This window comes from Microtus ochrogaster, chromosome 21, assembly GCF_000317375.1.
Source record: "Microtus ochrogaster isolate Prairie Vole_2 chromosome 21, MicOch1.0, whole genome shotgun sequence".
Taxonomy (NCBI): Eukaryota; Metazoa; Chordata; class Mammalia; order Rodentia; family Cricetidae; genus Microtus; species Microtus ochrogaster.
The window spans coordinates 26,592,393-26,615,582 of NC_022022.1; the positions used below are offsets into that span (position 1 = coordinate 26,592,393).

The 23,190-nt window shown below is 46.2% G+C and overlaps 1 protein-coding gene across 4 annotated transcripts in view; it reads left to right on the forward strand.

Annotated features, from left to right (window-relative positions):
- The first annotated feature begins 241 nt into the window (after positions 1-241).
- The window catches only part of Lef1 (lymphoid enhancer binding factor 1), a 110,303-nt gene continuing 87,354 nt past the window's right edge, over positions 242-23,190 (forward strand). For 3 of the 4 annotated variants that reach the window (XM_005357290.3, XM_005357291.3, XM_005357292.3), the window contains exons 1-3: positions 1,387-1,593; positions 3,781-3,847; positions 5,204-5,340. In XM_005357290.3, the coding sequence (XP_005357347.1) occupies positions 1,387-1,593; positions 3,781-3,847; positions 5,204-5,340 (411 nt within the window). Of the gene's footprint in view, positions 1,594-3,780; positions 3,848-5,203; positions 5,341-23,190 lie in introns of all 4 variants that reach the window. The other variant, XM_026784190.1, reaches the window with a different exon arrangement.

A 23,190-nucleotide genomic window follows, 5' to 3' on the forward strand; every position in this document is an offset into this window, starting at 1 on the left:
ACACACACGCACCCCCACGGAGCCCCCCAAGCTATGACTTGTCCCCTAGGTGCTGGAAATGAACTAGAGCTGGGGGAGAACCTGGATCTCCTCCTCCTAACTGACTCCCTTCTCCCCACCCCTCCAACCAGCAGCCAAGGAGAGCAGGGGGCGGGGGAGGGGCGGGGGAGGAGAAGCGACGCAAGTGAATAGCTTTGCAGCGCCGGCTAGGCGCGCCGAGGAGAAGCGGTGGGAAGGCGCAACCGCTCACCTGCTGGGCAGCGCACACCGGAGGGACCCGGCTGTGCTCCAAGGGCCCTGGCATCCGGACTCGCCCGGAGCCTTGCAAGCGGCCACGCTCCGGGTGTTCTCCTCCCGGCGGCCTGGAGGAGCCGTGGGGCCACCGGCAGCTCTTTGCTTTGACAGAGGGGAGGCGGGGAAAAAGGCGAGTAACAGAGCCAGCAAGCCAGGCAGAAACTCGAGCCGGGAACAAAGAGGGATCGGGCTCGTGGTGTGTGTGTGTGTGTGTGTGTGTGTGTGTGTGTGTGTGTGTGTGTGTACCGTCCCGAGCTTTGGGCCCGAGGCTCCTGCTGTGACTCCCCAAGACTCCGCCGTGCCAGCCACTGCCGATTCCCAGCGCTCATCAGCACAAACTTTATTCTTGGCAAACTTCTCTTTTTCTCCCCTCCTCCTCCGCCCCCTCCCCCCAGCAGATTAAATGCTCCTCCAGAAGGAAAACCGAAGCGAAAGGGAAGGAAAGAAGCTCTAAGTCGGACGTCTGCAGCCCGGGTGGCTCTTTATTGTTTACTCTTCAGGAAGTGGACTTTCGGTATTTTTTGATTCTCCTCGCACCTCTGCTGGGGCAAACGGAGCCTTTTGGCCCAGCTCTCCTCTTCTTGAAAAAAACAAAAAACAAAAAAAACCCAACTTCGAAATCGGCATCCGAGGAATCCACGGTGGAGAAGTTTTGCACAGTGACGCGCCACGGGATCCTCCTCTGCACTTTGGAAAGTCGTGTCCCCTCCGGAACTGGTGTCCTAGGCCCACAGACCCCAGCAAGGCGGAGTGGCCACCCGGCCCTGGCAGCCTAGCCTAGCGCACGGGGAGCGCCGCAGACGCTCTCAGAGGCGCCGGCGGCTGCCGCCCTCGCAGTCTGGTGCCCTTCGCCTGGGGGCCGGGCGCCGGCGTCCTTCTAAGTGGAGTGGGAAAGCGACGCGATCGCAGCGGCTCCCGCAGCTGCTCCGGCCTCGGGCCCCCCCGTTTGCCCACCCCGCTTCCCTTAGTCGTCCTCCCACACGCAGTCTTCCAACTCTCATCTCCCCCACCCCCGCCACCTCACATCGAACCCCCCTCTCCTGCCGTCGCCGAGTGCTCCCGCAGCGGAGCGGAGATTACAGAGCCGCCAGGATGCCCCAACTCTCTGGTGGAGGCGGCGGGGGGGACCCGGAACTCTGCGCCACCGATGAGATGATCCCCTTTAAGGATGAGGGCGATCCCCAGAAGGAGAAGATCTTCGCCGAGATCAGTCACCCCGAAGAGGAGGGCGACTTAGCCGATATCAAATCATCCTTGGTTAACGAGTCCGAAATCATCCCAGCCAGCAATGGGCATGAGGTGAGTGGGCCACTGTCCCGAGAGGCGTGGCGGGTCCTGGGGACGCAGGGAGGAAGCAAGCCGAGCGCGCGGCCACTGTGGCCGCTGCGCCCTGGTCCCTCGCGGGCTGGGCGGGGAATAACGGCCCCTGGTCCACGGTGCGCACGTGTGTGAGCGGCGGGCAAGGGAATTTTTTCCAAGTGGGTCTGTGGCTAACCCGTGGTGAATAAGCAGGAAACCCTGGCCTTTACCCGACCCCGTTTCGTCTTCGGAAGTTTCGGCGGAGCTGAGGGTCACAAAGCATTAAAAGCAGGGATTTCTAAACACAACTGCGAAGTCCATCCTGAGGCTGAACACAAAATGCATCCGCTAGCTCTCACCATACAGTGTGCAAAAGTGCGTTAAACCACCGAGGCTCCAAGGAGCCGAGCCCCAGGCGGGAGGAAGGAGAGGCGGGCGTGGGCTGGCCAGGAGGGGCAGTCCCAACCGCCATGTAGTAGGGCGCGCGCGGGGGCGTTGCGGGGGCTGGGTCCCCACGGCGGGCGAGGCTGCTGTGGGGAGCCGTGGGCGAGCCGATCCGAGCCACCCAACAGCATAGCCACCGCAGTCCTTCCGCCCATAACTCCGGCATTTAAAGTGGAAAGAAAGGCGTTTATTTGGGGGTTAGGCTGGCCTTGGATCTCTGCAGAAGAAAGGCGAGCCCGAGAGCGGGGCGGCAGCAGCGGAAGCCGGGCCTCGGCTGGGGAGGAGGGACACGCTTATCAGATCTCGGGGCCAGCTGCAGGCGACGGCGCTGGTAACCCGAGTAGAGTAAATAGAGACACGTGGGTGCCGGCGCGAGAGAGCAAAGAGCCGGGCCGCGCGCGAGCATCGTATGGGCGTAGATCCCCAAAGCCCACACCTCAGCGGCCGCTCTGGCTCAGCAGCTGGGGAAACCTCACGGGGACATCCAGTAGAAAAGTTCTGATAGCCAAATGATGTCCCCAACGTTTTTTTTTTTTTCCTTCCAGAGAAACTTGTAGACTATACCCTTTCCCTTAAATGGCAGCCTTCTGCCCCCACCCCAAAGGAAGGGTGGTTTCGGGGGCGGAGACATTTTGGGTTTAAAGAGTACTTTTAAGAACACCTCCAAGTTACCTTCTCTGTCCCGATGGCAGGGGTGAGTACCTTCTTGAGAAGGCTGGGGGGCCTGGTTCCTAGAATATAAGGGGACTCTCTGTTCCCAAAGTCCAGCAAAAAGTAGTAGAGGGCGGCTAGGGTGCAGTTAAAATCAGATTTAAAAAATAATTAAAAAAAAAAAAAGGTTTCTGTGTGCCTGAAGGATGAGGTCGCCTGGAGGACACAGGTTCAAAGAATTAAATACCACCTAAACTCCGGGGTTTTTGCCAGACCATAGAGGGCCTCTTTCTACTAGAGTGGCCTACAGATTTCCATCCACCTCCCATTTCTACGGTTTACTGGTAGAGAAGAAAAGCAGCCCTTTGGAAATCGAGAACCCCTGGGGTTGGGAGCTTAAACTGCCCATCTTTCCGCGGTGGAAATGAAGCAAGCAGACCCGCGGAAGATGGTGAAGGGGCGATACCACTGATTTGCACGTGGTTGAGTCGGGTCGGTGGCGCTTACCAAAACTGATATTAACTGGGCTACCTTTCTGATGTCTATTACCCGACTCTCAGTTTTTCCTCCCTTTAACCACAGACCAGTTCTACTCGGCTAGCCTGCTAGCATTCAGCCTTTAAGTTGTAAAAGAAACTCTTAGGCAGTTTCCCCCAGACCTCAGCAAAGTGGTTGTTGTGTTTGTGTTTCCAGATCTCATTTTCAGGTACAATATTCTGGTGGCATTTAATCAGATCTTGATAGAGTAAACCAAGGCTAAAGAGGCTAACACATCCTAGAAGTTGGGGCACCCAGGAAGCACTGATGGGTTGTTAGAGCAGGACACGTCATCCCCAAATTCAGTTTTGTTTTGTTTTGTTTTGTTTTTTGCCACCTTTCTTACCTTTTGATTCAGAGTACCTAATAATCACTCAAAAAGACACATTGAAAAGATTTTCCAGTACTCAAGCCTAGCCTGTCTTTAATTTTAATTAAATGGTTAGACCGAGTTTTACCTAAATGCCTTCCTTTGAATTACCAGTCGACACACCATAACTGCTACAAACTCTAAGATGATCTTCTTTCTTTTGGGGGTGGCTCTCCATTCTTTAGGTGGTCAGACAAGCACAGCCCTCTCAGGAGTCCTACCATGACAAGGCCAGAGAACACCCGGATGACGGTAAGAAGCCAGATTCCCTTTTCCCCCACTTTCCCAGAGGACATGTGCAATCTGGGTACCTGGTCTTGATACTTCCATTTAATTCAGGCGGCTGGGACCAGATATGCAAGTCTGTGCCCACATAGGTATTCTTTTGACAGACTAGGAAAGAAAGCCCAGAAACTCAGTTTCTCTCTCATCGTGTATCTAGAACCAGCCCTTAAATGAGTCTGGGCTTTGGGGTATACTTTGGCTTCCAGGGTCTTAGAGAAGGGATGTTTCTGGGGAGTGTTTGTCAGCAGTGACCAATTAGAAATTTTCATTTGCAAAATTGCTGTGTGTAGGTTCTCAGTACAGAGGAAGAAGGAAGGGAGTGTGTGGACAGATGGGTCAGGGCTCACTAAAACTGAACCTAGTTTCTAAAATATAAACAGTATTAGAAGCTACACCTATCAAATAATAGACATTGCTCCCAATACTTAAATCTTAATCTCTCTCTCTCTCTCTCTTACACACACACACACACACACACACACACACACACACACACACACACAGTCCTTCTTTGCTTATTCTAAGTTTAATCAGATCACCATAGGGTTCAGTTGTCAATCAGTTGACATTTCTGGTCTCCTTTAATTACTTAACAATTGGCCTGTCTAGAAATGGAATGTTTGTACAATCAGTGTGTCGACCAAGGGGCAGGGAGAGAGCCGTATATCAGCCTTCTTTCTTGGCAACAAGTAGCTATACAGATTAAAAGTAAAAGGAACATTTCTTTGGCAGACTGACGTAAGTTTAGCCATGAAATTGGGTCTTCCAAAGGTTAATTCACTACAAATTTGGGTTTTAACAGTACACTAGATCCATATCTCCTTCAGTAAAAGCTAACATTTAGTAAAAATCCAGAGGCACAGGTGGAATTTTTGAGTTTGTCTACAAGAAGGAGACTTCCACTGTATAAATGTCTGTGTGTTTTGAAGGGTAGATGGTCTCCCGTATTCACAGTTCAGTTTTAAGTGTGTGTGTGTTCCCTTGTGTTACTGTGTTTCTCAGTCTAGTTTGTTGGCATTAGAACAAATTAAGTTAGAAGAATAACGCTTATTTTTGTAAAAACATCAGTCAGTAGTGGAAGTAAATTGAACCACATGTTTTTTAAACATCTGGTTTGCTGTTGAGCCATTGGAGAGCTTAAATACTGTCAGTCTAAAATAGAGCATAATAATTCAGTTACAGTATTTTATAAGCAAATATTTTCTGTAAAGTCTGCCTCGCCTTAGGAGCAAGAGATTTTTCTGATGAATAACATTTGATATAAAAGGAAATTCGATGCATCTTTGATTGTTTTTTTTTTTTTTTTTTTTTGGATTCTCCCAGGAAAGCATCCAGATGGAGGCCTGTACAACAAGGGGCCCTCCTCCTACTCTAGTTATTCTGGCTACATAATGATGCCAAATATGAATAGCGACCCATACATGTCGAATGGATCTCTTTCTCCACCCATCCCGAGGACAGTGAGTAACATGCTGATGTTGAAAATTATTTTCAGACGTGCAAATTGATTTGTGTTTCAACAGAATGCTTACTTCTTCAGACACATTGGCAATGCCTCCACTGTGTGTGTGAGTCGTCCTCACTGGTGAGAGCGTTTGAGGGGTAGCAGCCTGGGAACAGCGCTGTCTTTATGTCTTCCCTTCGGACTTTTAGATTTAGACTGGCGTGCTACGATGAGTAAGTAGGGGATCACAAATCATGGAACCAAGTGGAGCTAAGTCAACAAGTCTATGGTTTTTCATGTGTACTATGTTTCTGTGCCGACGCTGGGAAGAAAATGGATGTAGTCTTTCACTCAACTAAGGACCAGGGAGCTTTCAAAACCCGAAACTGGTTAGAGGCTCATTTGAATCTCGACGTTCAGCTGTTATTTTGGCTTCTGAAAATGTCTTGTTTTTTTTATATTATATTCGCTATCTGTTGATAAGGAAGGCGGATGAGCCCTTTTCACTCCATTGCCAGCTGGGAAAATATCGTCTGCAGATCGTGCCATGAAAGTTGTTGCTATTTTTAACCTTTCAGTTCAGTTAACTTCCAGTTGTGGAGATGCAGCACCGCACACCTGCATTATGCTGGCGTGCTCAGTCTTATGAAGGATTTCACGTTATGTGGTGCTATTCCCCTTTAACGGCGGCAGGGGTGGAGACTGTGCCTGTGTCTCCAAAAGACATCTGAATGGTAACTTGTTCTGGTGAATACACTGTCTATACTGGGGCTTCCTAGGAAGCTGCTGAGGTGGTCCTTAGTTCCCTGTTCCCAGCCCCACTCCTTTGCCAGTGAACCTACAGTCTCCACAGAACTGAGAAGTCAGTGAGAAACACTTGGGGGAAGGGTGTCACTGATGCACTAGTGACAGAACCCGAGAGCTGGGAGGTTCACTGAAGAAGCAGAGAGGAAGTGGCTGGTAATCTTAACTGTAGCGCTTGTGGCTCTCTTAATGGTCTAAACCCTGCGTGGTTAAAATGATAGCTATGTAAAGTTTGTGGGCCTTGTGATTTCAGACTTAGAGTGATCGTTTTCCTACAAATTACGTCTGGATAGTTAAACTCAGTCAGGGAGCATGGTTTTTCTCTCTTTTATAAAGCAGCTGAAATAGGACCCATGGGGAACAAATCTTGGAGATTTTGTGAGGTCCGTGTTACAAGGACTGTTCCCTCCCATCACTTTAGAACATCTCGAATTTGTAATGAGATTTAATGTTTGTGCAGTGCGTAGGATCTTCTTCCTCAAATGTGGATGAGCTAATAAAGCCATCATAGTCTGTTATTGAGAGATTACCCCCAAGATGCATTGAAAATGCTTCTGGGTTTCACAACTTGTAGAGGATTTGTTGAGCCAGAAAGACAAATATATGTGATTTTTAAAAATAATTTAGCAGTTTTTGTTGTTGTTTGTTTGTTTGTTTTTAATAGGAGGGACATTTTGGATAAGGAATAGTTGACGATTTGGTAGAAAGGCTAAAAGGTCAACAAATAATCTTTTCAATAACTTAGAGTTTAGATAATAGAAACTCACTTCCAGAACTGCTTTTGCTTTACCCATGAGTACAGTTATGTGTGCTGAATTGTGGTTTATTCCATAGAGAGAACAGCAACTTCTCTCTCGAGACAAGAAATCTGGGGAAATTAGTGTAATAAACTTCCTGATATTTATACACAACCCCTACAGATATTGACAGTTATCTTTTCCCCTGTAAGCTGTTATTCTGTCTTAGGTCTCTGTAGTCTTTTCTCCAGATTTCTCCAGAGTACTCTTGTTGGTGTGTGTATGTGCATGTGCACACACGCATACCTTCTCATCCCAGCACCATTTTGAAATGTCAGTAGGTTTGAAGGTATTTATTGTTATGTGTGTATTAAAATGTTGACATTCATGAATCAGTCATTCATTGCTTAGGAAAGATTTGTGGGCTGAGTGAATGTCAACAGGCATAGACTGTGTTCAGAGGACCGTTATTCTGTTTTCTGATGCCTGCATTGAATCCTCTTACACGTTAAAATGCATTCATGTTAGGTATGTTTTACTGAGAGACCCTGCAGTTTACAGAATTCCAGAAGCCTTTCAGTTTTAACCACAAGGCTGTCAATTTTTTTTTAGAGTCCGACTGAAGTGAGTTACAATCTTTGGTTTTTAATACCTAACAGCTGTTTGTAGTGTTTCTGAGATCAAAAACACTTTAACCGGAAGGCAGCCTCTCTTCTTGGCCCTAACCACACTTGTGTTCTGTTCCTCCTTCCCTTCTGTCCCCAGCAGGATTGTTTGTGTCACTGACATCAGCACTAGTCCACTTTCTTAGAGGGTGTCAGGAGCTGGGGGACCCTTTGCATTTGAGTTTAAGGTTGGCTAGGGGCATCCCTGTGACTTGGATTTGCATTACAAACATCTCCTGCTTTATGGCATCTGCTGCCTGTGAGAACTGGAGAGAAACATCTGTGGGTGGGCGAGGTATGGACTGGGCCCCCCCTCTCCTTTCTGCTTCTAACTGCAGTCCTGAGAACCCCAGCTGTGGCCAAGTGGCACACACAGGGACACCCCTGCGGAAAGCTCACCATAACCATATGCTCCTGTTTTAAGCCTGGCCAGGCATCATGGCACCTAGTCAGCACTGCCTTGACCCATCCATCTTTTCTCCTTCTGCTAGGATGTTTTAGTTGGGCCCTCCTTCTAAAACTGGAACTTTCAAGGGAATGTATCTGTATCTGACGTCTTATGAATGAGTCTCTTCTAGAATTTTAAATACACATTTTTAGTTCAGCTGAATTGAGCCGTCAAGGAGAAAGCAGCCATGACAACTTGGTGTCGGTGTAGGCTCTTCAAGCACAGAAGATGAGGAGGTGTGCTAGCCTGTTAATATTTCAGAGACAGGACCCCGCCCCCCAGAGAGTTTATTAAAAGCATATTTCCAAACCTTTCTTACTTATGAAGAGAAGGCCAATGTCAAGGCATTCAGACAACAACAAAACCAGTTCTTTGAGTCCCAAGCATGGTGGTAGAGCTGAGTGTGGAGCACAGTGAGTGTGAGTGAACCTGAGCTCCGCAGCTTTAACATTTGAAAGTTCCCTGCTGGGTTAAGATTAGCCTCTGGTTATTCATCTTGGAAGTCAACCTTCCATTTGTCCCTCCTGCAGCCCAAATGGTCAACACCTAACCAGAGAAGCCTTCCACTGATGCCTGGGGAGGGAGTGGTATCAAGAGACCCCTGACTACAGTAGCTCTGAGTCATGAGAGCTTCCAACTTTCTGGTTCTCTGTGGTCTTCCCTAGAACAGCCTTTTAGGTAGGAAAAGGGAAGATGTTTATGGCCTCTTTTCAGCCGCCTTTTGCAACCTTAATTTTAAGGTAGAAATTGCTATGGAAAGGTTATGAGGATTCACTTTCAATTATTTAGAATAATTCAATTATTAAAAGTTGGATGACGTTTCCTTAAAGGAATTCACGTTTGTGTTTCAGATGAACAGATCTGTAGCTAGCTCCCATCCCTGATTTTGTTCTAGTTTATAAACAGCTAGGATTTGATTTTTCTCAGTGTTTACATCCGGGACAACAGAACGTGGGTGGACTTGACTAACCATGAAGCCCCTGAATGCCACGATGCCAATGTTGTATGACTTTAAAACAAACTAGAAGATGTAGAAACTTGAGAGGGGGTGGCTGTGGCTGTGGCTTTTAGAAGAGGAGGTTCTTTGTCCTGCAAGGGGCTACCAATTTGACTTCCTGATGAATTAATTTTCATTTTCTGATTCCAGCTGTCTGGTTTCTCACAGCTAAGTAAGCTCAAGCATAGGATATGTTTTCAGAGTGAATTCTGTGTAATTTTTGGATGTGGCTGTCAGAAGGTGTGGGACATTTCCTCTTCAGAGTCCCTGGTTCTTCTGTTTGATCTTTCCTCACTATGCTGCTACAAAATTGGGAAAGACTCATAATTGTGAAGAATTTGGAGCCATTTCTGTTGCTCCCACAGATAGGCCAGATCTCTAATGATACTGCTTATTCTAGCATCCCAGAGAACCATGCTCCATGTGGTCCTTCAGTAGTCAATACTGTATTTACTGATCACTGACCCTCATTCGCCTACGCCTTTTTATTTTTTTTATTTTTTAAGATTTATTTAACTTTATTTTATGTGCATTGGTGTGAGGTTATCAGATCCCTTGGAACAGGAGTTAAAGGAGTTACAGACAGTTGTGAGCTGCCCATGTGGGTGCTGGGACTTGAACCTGAGTCCTCTGGAAGAGCAGTCAGTGCTCTTAACCGCTGAGCCATCTCTCTAGCTCCCACATATGCCTTTTTAAATGACCCTAATAGTTTTGTTTGTTTATTCAGAAAGACATGAGAACAACCCAAAATAGAGTAACTTTGCTAACACAGGATCACTAAATCAAACCATGAACAAATCATTTGTAGTTTGATTTTTTTAAGACAGGGTGTTGACTACTTAGGGCCTCGAACTCTCTGAAATACAAGGACCTCTGCTTCCCAAGTACTGAGCTTAAAGGCATGACGGGAGCTGAACCCTACTGTGGTGAAGCATCCGTACAGCCTGGTACTGACCTTTGCCTTATTCTCGCCAGCTTCCTCGTATAACTCAGTCTTCACCCCAGCCGCACTCGTTGGCATTACTGGCAGAGCTAGTTTCACAAGGAAGCCCACCTGGCCTTGAACTTGGAGCCTAACAAGCAGGCAGCTGAGAAGCTGCAGCTGTCGAGGTTCTGAAAGTGACTGAGATTTTTATGGACTGGTTACCCTTTGATTTTGGAGAAAGACGTGGTGTTTAAAATTAAAACATGCCAGTGCCGCATGTGGCCAGCAGAGAACCTATGTGTGCATTATCCCCAGGTACCTGTCGCACTCAGCAGCTACCATTCCACGGGAGTTGCTGACATAGGACTGAAGGTTGGTGTTTAGAAGGAGTTATTCGAGTTATTCACTTTAAAGTTGTGCTTTGTGTAAGCACCTGTGACAAGCTGGTCCCCTCTGGAGGAAGCCAGTACTGTGATAGAAGAGACTCAGAGCTGCTCTCGCCACGCCAGCAAGCCTGCATTCTTTTTTTTTTTTTTTTTTTGTTTTGTTTTGTTTTGTTTTGTTTTGTTTTGTTTTTGAGACAGGGTTTCTCTGTGGCTTTGGAGCCTGTCCTGGAACTAGCTCTTGTAGACCAGGCTGGTCTCGAACTCACAGAGATCCGCCTGCCTCTGCCTCCCAAGTGCTGGGATTAAAGGTGTGCGCCACCACCGCCCGGCCCAAGCCTGCATTCTTTAGAAAAGGCTGAACTCATTTGTCCATGTTTGCCTGGCATGCATGATGTCTTGAGTTTGGTCCTCAGGGTCGCACACACTGGCTGTGGTAGCACACACATATCTGCAAACCCAGGACTTGGGAGGCGGAGACAGGAGGACCGGGAATTCAAGCTAATCCTATGCTACACAGTGAGTTCAGGGACAGCCTGGGCTACAAAAAAAATCCCATATCAAAAATAAATAAATAAATAAAAATAAAATTTAAATTAAAAAAAAATAAGGTGGGAGACAAGGACAACAATAGTACTACAGGCTTTTCTGGATAACTGTTTAAAATGCCCTTTTAGGACCAGATTTGGTGACACACACTGTTCTAGTGATAGCTGCTTGGAAGGCTGAAACTGGAAGATTGAGTTTAGGAGTTCAAGGCCAGCTTGAGCCAGCATAGCAAGACGTGTGTGTGTGTGTGTGTGTGTGTGTGTGTGTGTGTGTGTGTGTGTGTGTGTGTGTGTATACGTAAGCTCATGATTCCTTTAAATACTGCAACTTATTTTTTTTTTTTTTGTTTTGTTTTTCGAGACAAGTTTTCTCTATGTAGCTTTGGAACCCGTCCTGGCACTCACTCTGTAGACCAGGCTGGTCTTGAGAACTCACAGAGATCCGCCTGCTTCTGCCTCCCTAGTGCTGGGATTAAACGCATGGGCCACCACCACCCGTCGCAACTTAAAGTTTTTTAAATTTAATTTTATTCATGCGTATATGCGCTACATTGTGCATACCATTGAATGCTGTTGTACACATGCCAAGACGGGCATGTGTGTGGAGGTCAGAGGGCAGCTCTGGAAGGTGTTCTCTCCTTCCACTATGGACGCAGGATTAGAACTCAGGTCTTCAGGCTGCACAAGCAAGTTCCTTTACCTGCTGAGCCATCTCAGAACGACCCTATTGTGATTTTCTTTTTTAAATGACATCACAATTGTAGTAATTGTAGACTTTCCTTATAACCCTGCAAGTCATTCTAAAGATGGAAATGCTCCACTCTCTAAAGCTCAGGGCCCTAAAGCCCAACGGCGAAGACTGGGAATGAAATCTGTGTAGCAGGGCGGGGCTGCTAACTCAGAAACTCCGGCAACCCGGCTGCGCGTGTTTCACACTCAGCAGAGGTGCGAGCGAGGTGCACGGACTCTCGAAAGACATTTACGTGCTGCGTCAGCTCAGCTCTGGCTCAGTTCACTGAAGTCATGAACCCAGAGCTCACCAGGGAATGAGTCTGTATGAGAGGCTCTCCCCGGCAGCACAAAGTGGGAAGCGTCGAGTTTGCTTCCCTCACTTCCCCAGTTAGCGACGAGAAGCCATGCCATAGAAGAAGGTCTAGAAATGGTGTTGTCTATGGGCAGTGAATCTTTTAAACCTCTATTATTGATCATGGTGACTTCTTATACCCACCAATCAATAATTCTGTATGGCCGCTGATGGCAGTTTTGCAGAAATCATTTTGATCTTCATTGGGGTCATTTACTATTGAGACGATAGAAAGTTCACTTTATTAAAGATGATCAGCCGGGCCCGGGGGCAGAGTCCTGTAATCCCAGCTACTTGGGAGGGTGAGGCAGACAGATTGCAAGTTTTAGGATGGCCTGGAACAATTGGTAAAATCCTGTCTTGAAGCCAGGCAGTGGTGGTGCACGCCTTTAATTCCAGCACTTCGGAGGCAGAGGCAGGCGGATCTCTGTGAGTTCGAGGCCAGCCTGGTCTACAAGGGTGAGTTCCAGGACAGGCTCCAAAGCTAAAGAGAAACCCTGTCTCGAAAAAAAAAAAAAAAAAAAAAAAAAAAAAAAAAAAGAGAGAGAGAGAGAGAGAGAGAGAGAGATCATGTCTTGAAAAAAAAAGGGTAAAGAGGGCTAGGAATATAGCTCCATGGTCGATGCTTGGCTCAGTACCCAGTACGGCAATATGAGTGAATGAATGAGCCTGTTGCTCCTCAACACTGAGAAAGATGGGCTGAAGAGGCAAAGCCGGGAGGCTCTGGGCCATGAAAAGAAGAGGGAGTGCCTCTGGGGAAGCTTCACTTGGAAACGGGTATTGCCAGACTCCCAACAGTCATCTACCTATAAATTCCAAATCTGCCCTTTTTTTTTTTAATTTTTAAAAACTTTAATCCTGATAACCCTTTAAAGATTAAGTTCGGTGTTGTGTGCAGGCATGTGTTGTGTGTCTGCATGCAGGGATGGGCATGTGAGACTGTCCAAAGGCATCCACACCCCCCCCCCCCGAAAATGGAGTCATGGATGGTTTTGAGCCCCTGATGTGCAGATGCTGGGAACAGAACTTGGCTTCTCTAGAACAGTATTAACTGCTCAGCCATCTCTCCATCCCCTGATCTGATCGCCCAGCCGTAAACACCGCCAGCAGTGATGGTAGTTGATCCCTTAGTCACGAGTTCATCCGGGATTGAGATAGTCACATCAGCCAAGAACAGAAGGGCTGGCCATCCATCATCAGTTCCCTCTCACCCCAACCTCCCCCACCCCCACCTCCCGTCATCTTGTCAGACCAATAAAGCACCAACAGGATCTGCATACATCCTTGTGTTTATTCTTAGATTTTCTCTCTGTCAAGCCAAAATCCATATGAAATGCAAAACCTAAAAGTATCTGCTAAATAACCCTGTCTTTTTACTATTTTCTTTATTCTCTGATTTGTTGTAAAAGGCCACTAGACTCCTGTGCTTAGTGAAAGTCGGTGTCACGGATGCTCTCTGTCCAGGTAGTTTCTGAAAGTAGCTTTTTGGAAGAAGAGAAAGGGACCGGAGGTTCAGGGGGATTCTCGTCTCTTACATAGACCCTAGACACCCAGGACAAATGCAGATGGTTGAGATGTGGTGATTTATTTCCCACAAGTGTGCAGAAACCACCCCAACCACCAAATGGCACCTTCCTATGTGGCTGGCCTGCCTTGCTGTGCCACCGTGGAGTTCTGGTGGCACCAAACCCGTGAACGTGCTGTTTCCTAGCCGTGACGGTAGAATGGGAGTCTAGAATGCTGTGAACCAGTAGCCAGACTCCCTCCCAGTAGGGTTCCTGCAGCTGTGACTGGTGTGTGGCTGGACCACGAAGCTCTGGAAAAAGGAAGGACACCTGATTCTTCCTGTGCCATGATGCTGGCTCAGAACCAGGCCCCTGGTCCATGAAGGCCCTCATCCTAACCTATTTACATATCTTAAGTTTTAGGGGAGTCAGCAGCATCCTTGCCCCTCTGGCGTGTTTTTCTTGGCCTCCTTTTCTTTCCTGGATGTCAGGAGAACCTCATTCTCTCACCTTTAACACCCACCTCTCCTCTAAGGAAATGAGACCTGTCAGGGAATAGCTTCCAGACCCTCACTAAAGTCTCATATCCTTCCCACAGTGGATAGGAAGTTAGCAGCTAACCCATGCTTTCTGCCCAGCATAGGAGTAAGTATATTGGGGTTAGAAGGGGTTCTCCCCTTGACCTTTTAGGTTCTGGATTTCTTCCTCTATTGCAAAATTACATGGGGAGAAGCTTGAGGCCGTGGGGATGTGAGAACAAAGGGCTGGTTACATTTCTTCACTTCACATTTTCTTCTGACTTAAATCTATCTTGGCACCAAAAAAAAAAAAAAAAAAAAAATTGGGTCTGAGGGACTTGTCAGCTGGGTATTGAGGGAAAAAAATCAGTCTGTGGAAAATTCCAGTAAATTCCAGTTTCTCTAAGATCTCCTCCAATAACATACTTTGTAGACTCGTTCCAATAACTTGGCTAAAGGTAAAGGAAGAGACATACGGTCTGAGGGCTTGGCTTGATGTTGCACACAGCAAGGTCAGCGGCCTGACTTCCAACCAGTAACGCAAAAGGGGAAAAGGGAAGGAAAGGAAAGACACTGTCATTGCTTCTTATTGCAAATGTGTCGGACTTCAGATTTAGGCTACTAAAATCTGAGACAAAGAGCAAAAGTATGCAAAGCACAGAAATGTTTACCACCTAGTCAGCCCCGTAAGGTTAAGAAGACCAGCTCTCTCAAATACTGCTCGATATGTTTTACTTGTTCGTTTTATTTATTTATTTATTTATTTATTTATTTATTTATTATGTATACCATATTCTGTCTGTGTGTATGTCTATAGGCCAGAAGAGGGCACCAGACCTCATTACAGATGGTTGTGAGCCACCATGTGGTTGCTGGGAATTGAACTCAGGACCTTTGGAAGAGCAGGCAATACTCTTAACCACTGAGCCATCTCTCCAGCCCTACTTGCTCGTTTTTAAGAATATGCTAAAATTCTTAGATTAGTTGTCAGTATGACTGTTTTTTTTTTTAATTTGAAGCAAAAATGGAAAAACAAAATATTAAAAAAATTACTACCTCATACCTTAGTTTAATGTTCACTTGAAACTGGTATGGGTTAAAATCCCGTATGAACGCACACATTTAATCCCAGCACTCAGGCGGCAGAAGCAGGAGGATCTCTGTGAGTTCAAGGCCAGCCTGATCTACAGAGTGAGTTCCAGAATAGGCTCCAAAGCTACACAGAGAAACCTTGTCTTGGAAACAAACAAACAAACAAAATCACTGTGTTATAGTCAAGCCCGTCCCATGGATGGCAGGAACCTACCCCAAGTTACTGGACTGTGCAGTCAGGGTTCTTGCTTAGGTATAGACTTGTTTATTTCATTAAAAATAGTCACATTTGCCTTAGACAAATAAAAAAAAAGTCACTAAATCAATCCTAATACTGATAAGCATGTAAAGCAAGCAGACAAGATTTGGTTAGAAATTTCTTTTCAAAATCCTTACCTATTTTTTATGAAGCTGAAAGAAATTTTTTAACTACAAAGGCTTCCTTGGCAGCCTTCGAGACTTCTTTCTGTGCGCGCCTGTTAAAGCAGCAGGGCTTGGACTCCATATCAGGCCCTTGGCCTACAAACCCGAGTACCCGTCACTCAGCCCTGCAGTCAGACTGTATCGGGTTCTCTCCTAGTGCCTCTCCCTGCTGACCCAAGAGCGAAACCCACACTGCTCAGCATTGTTTGGAAAGCTTCCCCTAATCTGGAACAATTGCCTTGCAGATCTCACTGTACCTCCTCACTTCTCCTACAGCTACCATCCCAGACGTGTGTCTCGAACCTTGCTCCAAACCCCTGTCTGGGTTCCTGTGGCTCAGTGTCCCTGAAATACCCCTCTCATCATCTTGTCCACACTTAAAGGTCCAGGGTAGAAGGTGCCACCCCATGAGGCGTTTGACAATTTCTTCTCCAGCTGGGAGTGCCCTTGCTCCCTATGCATTTCTGCTGGGTCTTTATATGTTTTAAAATAGATTTATTTTTTTAAATGTTATGCATGCTTGAATGTCTGTGTGTATGGGAATGTGCATGTGGGGGAGGGGGAGGTGCGTATTTGTTGGTATGTCCAAGTGTATGTATGCATTGGTACTGAAAGAGGCCAGAAGTGTTGGAACCTCCTAGAGGTGACATTACAGGCGATAGTGAGCCACCCAACATGGGTGCTGGGAACTGAACTCAGGTCCTCTGCAAATGCAATAAGCGCTCTTAACCTCTGAGCCATCTCTCCAGCCCTGTGTATACGTTTTATGGGAGTTAGGTATCGTTCTGTCAATTTCTTACTGTCAATTCCTTTGAGAATAGGGATAGACTTTTAATCTTCTGTTACCCACAAGTTTTTATACTGCATGCCCTGATCCAGGTCATTCACCAGATGTTTAGTGAAATAGGTTTGACCCTTCAAACGTCAAGGGTCAGAGGTGACAATGCCCAAAACCAGTCCGTATTTAAATGAGGACTCTTAAAGATTTGTAGATTTATGCTAAGACTGAGCTCAGAAATTTTCATCCATGCAACAGTGTCCCTGAGCTTGATGTTACGCCATCAGTTTTGAGCATGGGGTCCATGCCAGAAGCTTTCTATACTCCATGATCATAAATGAAGTCACTTAGTGCTCAAGGCAACTCAGCACTGGCCCTAGCACTCCCCGACCAGGCAATGGATGAGGGAAGCGAGGCACAGAGGAGACCTGGAAGATCACATGCAGGAGGCCGTTTGCTCTGGTCACACAGATGGCCTGTAGATCGACTGAGGATAGGACCTAGGTCTTGACTCCCCGTGCAGGCCGCTTTCTGTAACATCGGCCTGTCTGCTGTCACCCAGAAGACATTGGAGGGGTTTTCAGTCAGTGGATTCATCACTAGGAGTGATTCATAGAGGAGTGCGGTGGCACACAAGATCCCATGTGAAAGTGTGAACTTTCCCACGCTGTCTTTGGTGGTGAGGGCTGTGACAATGGGCGTGAGTGGGCAAGCATTAGAGTGAAGGGGGCGGGAGGTGCGGTGAGTGCTTTGGAGGGTTCTAGCTCGTGGATTGAGAGTGAGGAGTAGGTTTTAGGGCACATGTTCATGAGTTCTGCACAGGCATTTTTCTGTGTCTTCCTTCTTATGCCAAGCAAACAAAAAGCTGAGATCTAGAACCAAGTCATCGTGTTCCGAGCATCCTTTTGGTCCAGCCTTAAAAATAAACCAGGTGATGTGTCCCAAAGTCACCTCCCTTGCCTGTGGTCCTTGGCCAGCTCCTTCTGTGTGATCACGAGAACTAAACACGCTGCCCATGGATGAAGGAAGAAGCAGGATTAGTAAAACAGTGCACACACTAGTTAATGCACGTGCTTTACACCTGCTGTGTGTCAGTCCTCCCTACAAAGTTATGGAGCTTGTACTGACACTCTCGTGTTTCCCGTGAGAACCTGTGGCAGGGAGAGCTGAAGTTCAGCAGCTGAGAAACCTTGGATTCGGGGACTGGTGTTTCTGCTTCAGGACATAGGTCCCAATCCATAGCGAACACCCCACACAAAAGGGCCCTGGGAGTAATTTCCACAGCCGGTAAACTTCTTTGAGGACCGAGAGTGACTGTTACACTCTGGAGTGATGTTAATAACTGGGCTTCAGGGATGACTTAAGTAGTAGATGCTAAGGACATTTGCAAGTTACCAGCTGGTTCCTCCAACACGTAGCCTTGTCATTGCTCAGTATGGTTTTGAAAATTCCCAGGGAATATTTATTGCTTCAAGGTATCACACATTAATTTTTGCATATGCTTTTAAGGGGCTCTTTATTGTTCCCTCCTAAGGGACTCAGTGGCCCCTATTTATTCTCTACCAGTACTGAGTAGGCTAATCAGATAGCTGTGTGCCAAGACTTTGCGGTGTTTGCACTCTGACAAACAGCCTAACTTGTATTTTCTACGGGAGCCAGGCATTTACACACGAAACTCTTTTAAAGGGTGTTCTTCATCCAACAAGTGGTTATGGTGTAGGATGGGCGTCCCTTGTAGCGGTTAGTGCTGATTTTACTGGCGGCACCATGTTGAGGTAAATCAGAGGAATTGGTTTAATGGTATCAGGAATCCTGGTCGTTCCTGGGGTGTTGCAGCAGTGAGCTTTCTTTAAAAACATCTGAAGGGACATGTTTATTAGGGTCAGTCTTTTCTCTCCCAGGAGGAAATTGTCTCCTCCTTCTCTTCCTTTTCCACTCTTTCCTCTTCCCCCACCACTCTCCCCTCCCTTCTCCTCTCATCCCCTCCCCCTCTTTCTTCTTATTTGTCATATATATAGGAATATATATAATAATGTGAATATAAGTCGGGGGAAACCCGTGAAAGCAAAAAATAAAGAAAAAGTACCTAGATTTCTGTCGTTCAGACATAACAGTTTCAGTTATGTCTCTCTGTGTCTTAGCAGGTACTCAGAAACTCATAAACTTATTCTCTGGCAATCATTCATTTTATTTTCATTCAAAAAATTCATGAGGCTGGGTGGTGGTGGCACACACCTTTAATCCCAGCACTCGGGAGGCAGAGGCAGGCGGATCTCTGTGAGTTCGAGACCAGCCTGGTCTACAAAGCTAGTTCCAGGACAGGCTCCAAAACCACAGAGAAACCCTGTCTCGAAAAACCAAAAAAAAAAAAAAATTCCATGAGCTCTGGATGGTGATGGGGCACACCTTTAATCCCAGCACTCGGGAGGCAGAGGCAGTTTGAAGCCAGCCTGGTCTACAGAGCTATTTCCAGAACAGCCAGGGCTGTTGTGCAAAGAAACCCTGTCTTGAAAAACCAAAAAAAAAAAAAAAAAAAAAAAGCCTTATATTTTCTCTGTGAATAAATATAGACCTGTGTCTTCAGCTCCAGATGCCAAATGACACCTTCTTGTGAATATTCTCATCTCCAGTTTTGGCTGTCAAGGGATTTGTTTTAACTAATACCTCAAGGAAGCCACGTTAGAATAAATTTAGTATATGTTTTTTGTGCATGTCACTTGCTGTTTCCTAATTTTTTCTTGATTTAGTAACTATTAATTTAAATTAATTACTCATTTTAGTTGTTTGCTTTTATTTCAAGACAGCATCTTCTTATGTGCATAACCCAGGCTGGCCCAGATTTATAATCCTCCTACCTCTGCTCTTGAGATACTGGGATTATAGGCATGGGTTCCCTCAAGTAGTCTTAAATGATTCAAAGCTATTTCACACAAAATGTATGATATTTCTCCATTTCTTTACTGCTGCGCAGCTTCCCATCATTAGCTTGGTCGTATTTACATTTTCTCAGGAGAACAGGTCTTTTGCCCTCTTAAAATAGGACAGTAACTAGAAACACATCTTCAGGCGGTGGTGGCGCACGCCTTTAATCCCAGCACTCAGGAGGCAGAAGCAGGTGGATCTCTGTGAGTTTGATGCCATCCTGGTCTACAAAGTGAGTTTCAGGACAGCCAGTGCTGTTACACAGAGAAACCTTGTGTCAAAAAACAAAAACAAACAAACAAACTAAAAGAAACACATCTTAACTCAAATTCACTAGTGATGTCTGAATCTCCCCAACCATTTAGGGTTAGGCAGGTCTCCTGGCTGAGTGAGGACGGGTACCAAAGATGCTCTTGTCTTTCACCCCGTGATGTCCATTGACGGTGCTTTTTTGGGGGGGGTGGGCAATGGAATGAGTCCCTTCATGGACCCTCAAGGGCTCACAGTTTGGGACATAGCAGACAAGAGCTATGCATAGTTCATCACAGATGGATTGGGAGAAGCAGCAAGGAACAGGCAGCCTGGTACCACAGGCTTGTAGGACTGTAGCTTTGTGTGTGTTGTGCCTTTCCTGATTTCAGGTCGGCGTGGTTAATTGGGAGCATGGTCGAAAGCACTTGATTTACTTGTTGAAATGGTTTCTTAGATAATGAATTTGAGGCTAGTGAAGCAGATTGACATGATGATGATGATGATGATGATGATGATGATGATGATGATGATGATGATGATGATGATGACATGCATGGGATTGGAGACATAGCTCAGCAGTTACAAGCTTTGCTGCTCATCCAAAGGACGGGGTTAGATTCTCAGCCCCCACTTGTTACTTCATACCACTGTAACTCCACTTCCCAAAGATCCAGTGTCCTTTTCTGGCCTCTGGGCACTAAGGATACCTGTGGCACACAGATATATGTATGTATGCAAAGCACCCCTGCACATAAAATATTTTTTTAAGAAACAAGGACATGCATCTTAAGTAACCTGCAATGATTTAAGAAAATAACTCAAAGATATTTAATAGAGCCTTTGAATACATTTATTGCTGCAAGATAACTGGAAGCCCCAACCCCCATTTTCTTTCCACGGCGCCATGTCCCTGCCTTGCTTATTCCTCTTTTAGAAACCTTCACACGTAAGCTTTGCTGTGTGTATTCCTTAACCATATTTTACATTGTGGTGTCCAGCCTGACTATGGTTAGAGCTGGTCATTCAGCACCTTGGGAGGGAAAACAGGTGTCACTTCCTTATATTGTGACATGCCTGGGGACTCATGATGTGTCTTAGTGCCTGATCCCAAACCAGCTCAAGCCACGTGGCACTTGTGTGAGCACATAAGCTGTGTGTTTCCATTTCTTGCTCAGGAATACTTGGCTAGAATGTTTGACAGCCTAAAGATAGTTAGAAATACAGGAAGAAATGACTGCTTGAAAAATGGTATGTATGACTTAGTTACCGTTGATCAAAACAACAAAAACTTCATTGCAGTCTATGACAAGGAATCATGATAATTCTGGAAAGAAATTGTCAGCCGTGGTCCATGAACTAGAGTCTGAAGATGTTTGATTTGTGTCTTCCCTACTGTTTAATGAATAATATGGAGTTGGGATGCAGAGATGGATTGACAGGCCGGAGCACTTGCTGCTCTTGCAAAGGACCTGGTTTGGTTTCTATTGCCTCATGCAGCTCACAACGCCCTATGACTGTAGATCTAGGTGATCTGATGTCCTCTTCTGGCCCCAAGGGCACAAGGCATGGTGCACAGACATTCATGCATTTCATTAAAATGAAAATTAATAAAATTAAGAGAAGAACATAAAGCTAAGAGCAAAGTTGAATACTGTAAGTTTAAATTAGTTAGGCTTGATAAGGGACTTCTGTATCCAGTTGTGGTCATTAGGGATTCTGTGTTTCAAGAGTAAATTTTCTCTGCTAACCTGTCTGGAAAATCTGGAAAGAACAGACGTCCCTGGAGCGCTAGAGGAACTGTGACGTTCAGGTTGCTGACGGGGAGATGGGTCATCATTCAGGCATATATGGACTGTTTGTGTTCTTGTTTGTTATTTTAATGGTCCTTAAATGAACTCGGTGATACAGTGTGAAAACTGAAAATACACGGCTGATTGAGAAAGCCCTTTCAAAGGGTCCTTAAATGTTTTAGAGTTCTACTAGCTCATGGTGGGAGAGAAAGACTCAGGTAGAGTTGGGCAGGATACTGGCTCCCTTTGTGTCTTGAACCACTGCTTCCTCTGAGCTGTTTTCTTAGCTGGAAGAGGGTCACAGCAAAGGGCTGTTACATGGACTAAGGGAGGCACAGTCAAGCCTGCATGCTTTTTTGTTTAAAAGTCCCTTGACCTCTTGGGTCCCAGACATTCGAACCAACTCACGGTTGGTTCATCTTTTCTTTTCTTCCTTTCTTTAAGAGATGTAGGTTTTCTGTGCCATACAGGGGAAACCCAGAGTCTGCTGGGAGGAGTGAGGCAGGGGTGCATGGCAGGGACACAGGCCACCTGCCTCTGACTGGTTCTGTCTAACTGCTGTACGGAAAGGCCTGCTGTGTGCTCTTCCTGCCTGTCTCAGGCAAGTGCTGGAGTTCCTGCGCCTGGCTTCATCTTCTTGAGAAAAGGCTGTGGCGTTGTGTTGTCCTGGGTATCTCCATCACAGGGTAGCCGACCACACGGTAGTTTTTCCCTTGGGAGACACATCCAGGAGGACTTTCCCTTGTGGCCTTTTCTCCTCTTCATGAGAAGAGGAAGAGTTTCTTTCCTTAGGTAGTTGGATCAGTAGTTTGTTTCTCTCTCTCTCTCTCTCTCTCTCTCTCTCTCTCTCTCTCTCTCTCTCTCTCTCTCTGTGTGTGTGTGTGTGTGTTTACTAGATTTACGTTTGCTGAATTGTTCACATAACAAGGGTGTTACCCAAGTAAAGTACACAATCTGTTGGAGTTTAATGTACTCAGGGTTTCAAAGTCAGTTTCAAAGTCACCAACTCAGTTCCAGAATATTTTTGTCACCTCAGAAAATAACCTGTGACCTTCAACATTCTCCCCGCCCCAGTTTTGCTTCCCCCAGCAGCCACCCCTGGCCTGAGCTCTGATCTCTTTTTTTTTGGATCAAAAGACGGTCCTGCGTGGGACATTCACAAAATAGAATCATGAACGCATACAGCGTGCGGGTCTTTTGTGATAGTCTTCCTTTCTTCTTCCATTTCTTTTCTTTCTTCTTCTCCCCACAAACCAGGGCCTTGCTAGGTAGTCCAGGCTGCTTTTAAACTTTCAATCCTCCTGCCTCAGTGCCCCCAAGCAGGTGAATTCTAGGCTGTGACTGACACTGGTCGCTTAGCATGTTTTATTGAGGCTGGGTGTTGTTCCCATAGCCTGTGCTTTCTTCCCAGTCTGGCGTCAGAGGGCTGTGCCTCACTCCTGAAGGTGAGGTGCCCTGTGAGACAGGGATAGGTGTGCGTTAGTGTGCCCTGAGGAGAGCTTGTTCAGACTGAATGGGAGAAAAAAAGGCAAAGCTAGTTGTTCTTTCAGATGCCTAAATCTGGGGGTGGGAAGTATTTTTGATGGCAGATTTCTATCAATTTAGAAAGCTGGATACTGTATTCTTATCTATGATGAATGCACCTTGACTGTATAATCATCTTTTAGCTCAGATTACAGTATACACTTGTGGCAGCCAGCATTAGTGATGGAAGGTGAAAAATCCTGCTTTCCATAGCTTGATCATTTCCCATTCGCTTCGCCTCCTTGTCAAGTCTCATTATTTTAGTGCGAATGCAAGCCGTTGGCGATGATAGCAGAAGGACCGGCAGCTCTGCCTTTCCTGATGCTTGGCTTCTGATGTTCATGTCTCATTCAGCCCTCGCTTGGTCTCTGAGACAAAGCAAAACGGGGGGGGGCAGTGATAATCTACATATTACATACTTAATAAAGCTTGATTTTTTTTTTTGTGGAAGACTGGAATGATAACATTTTC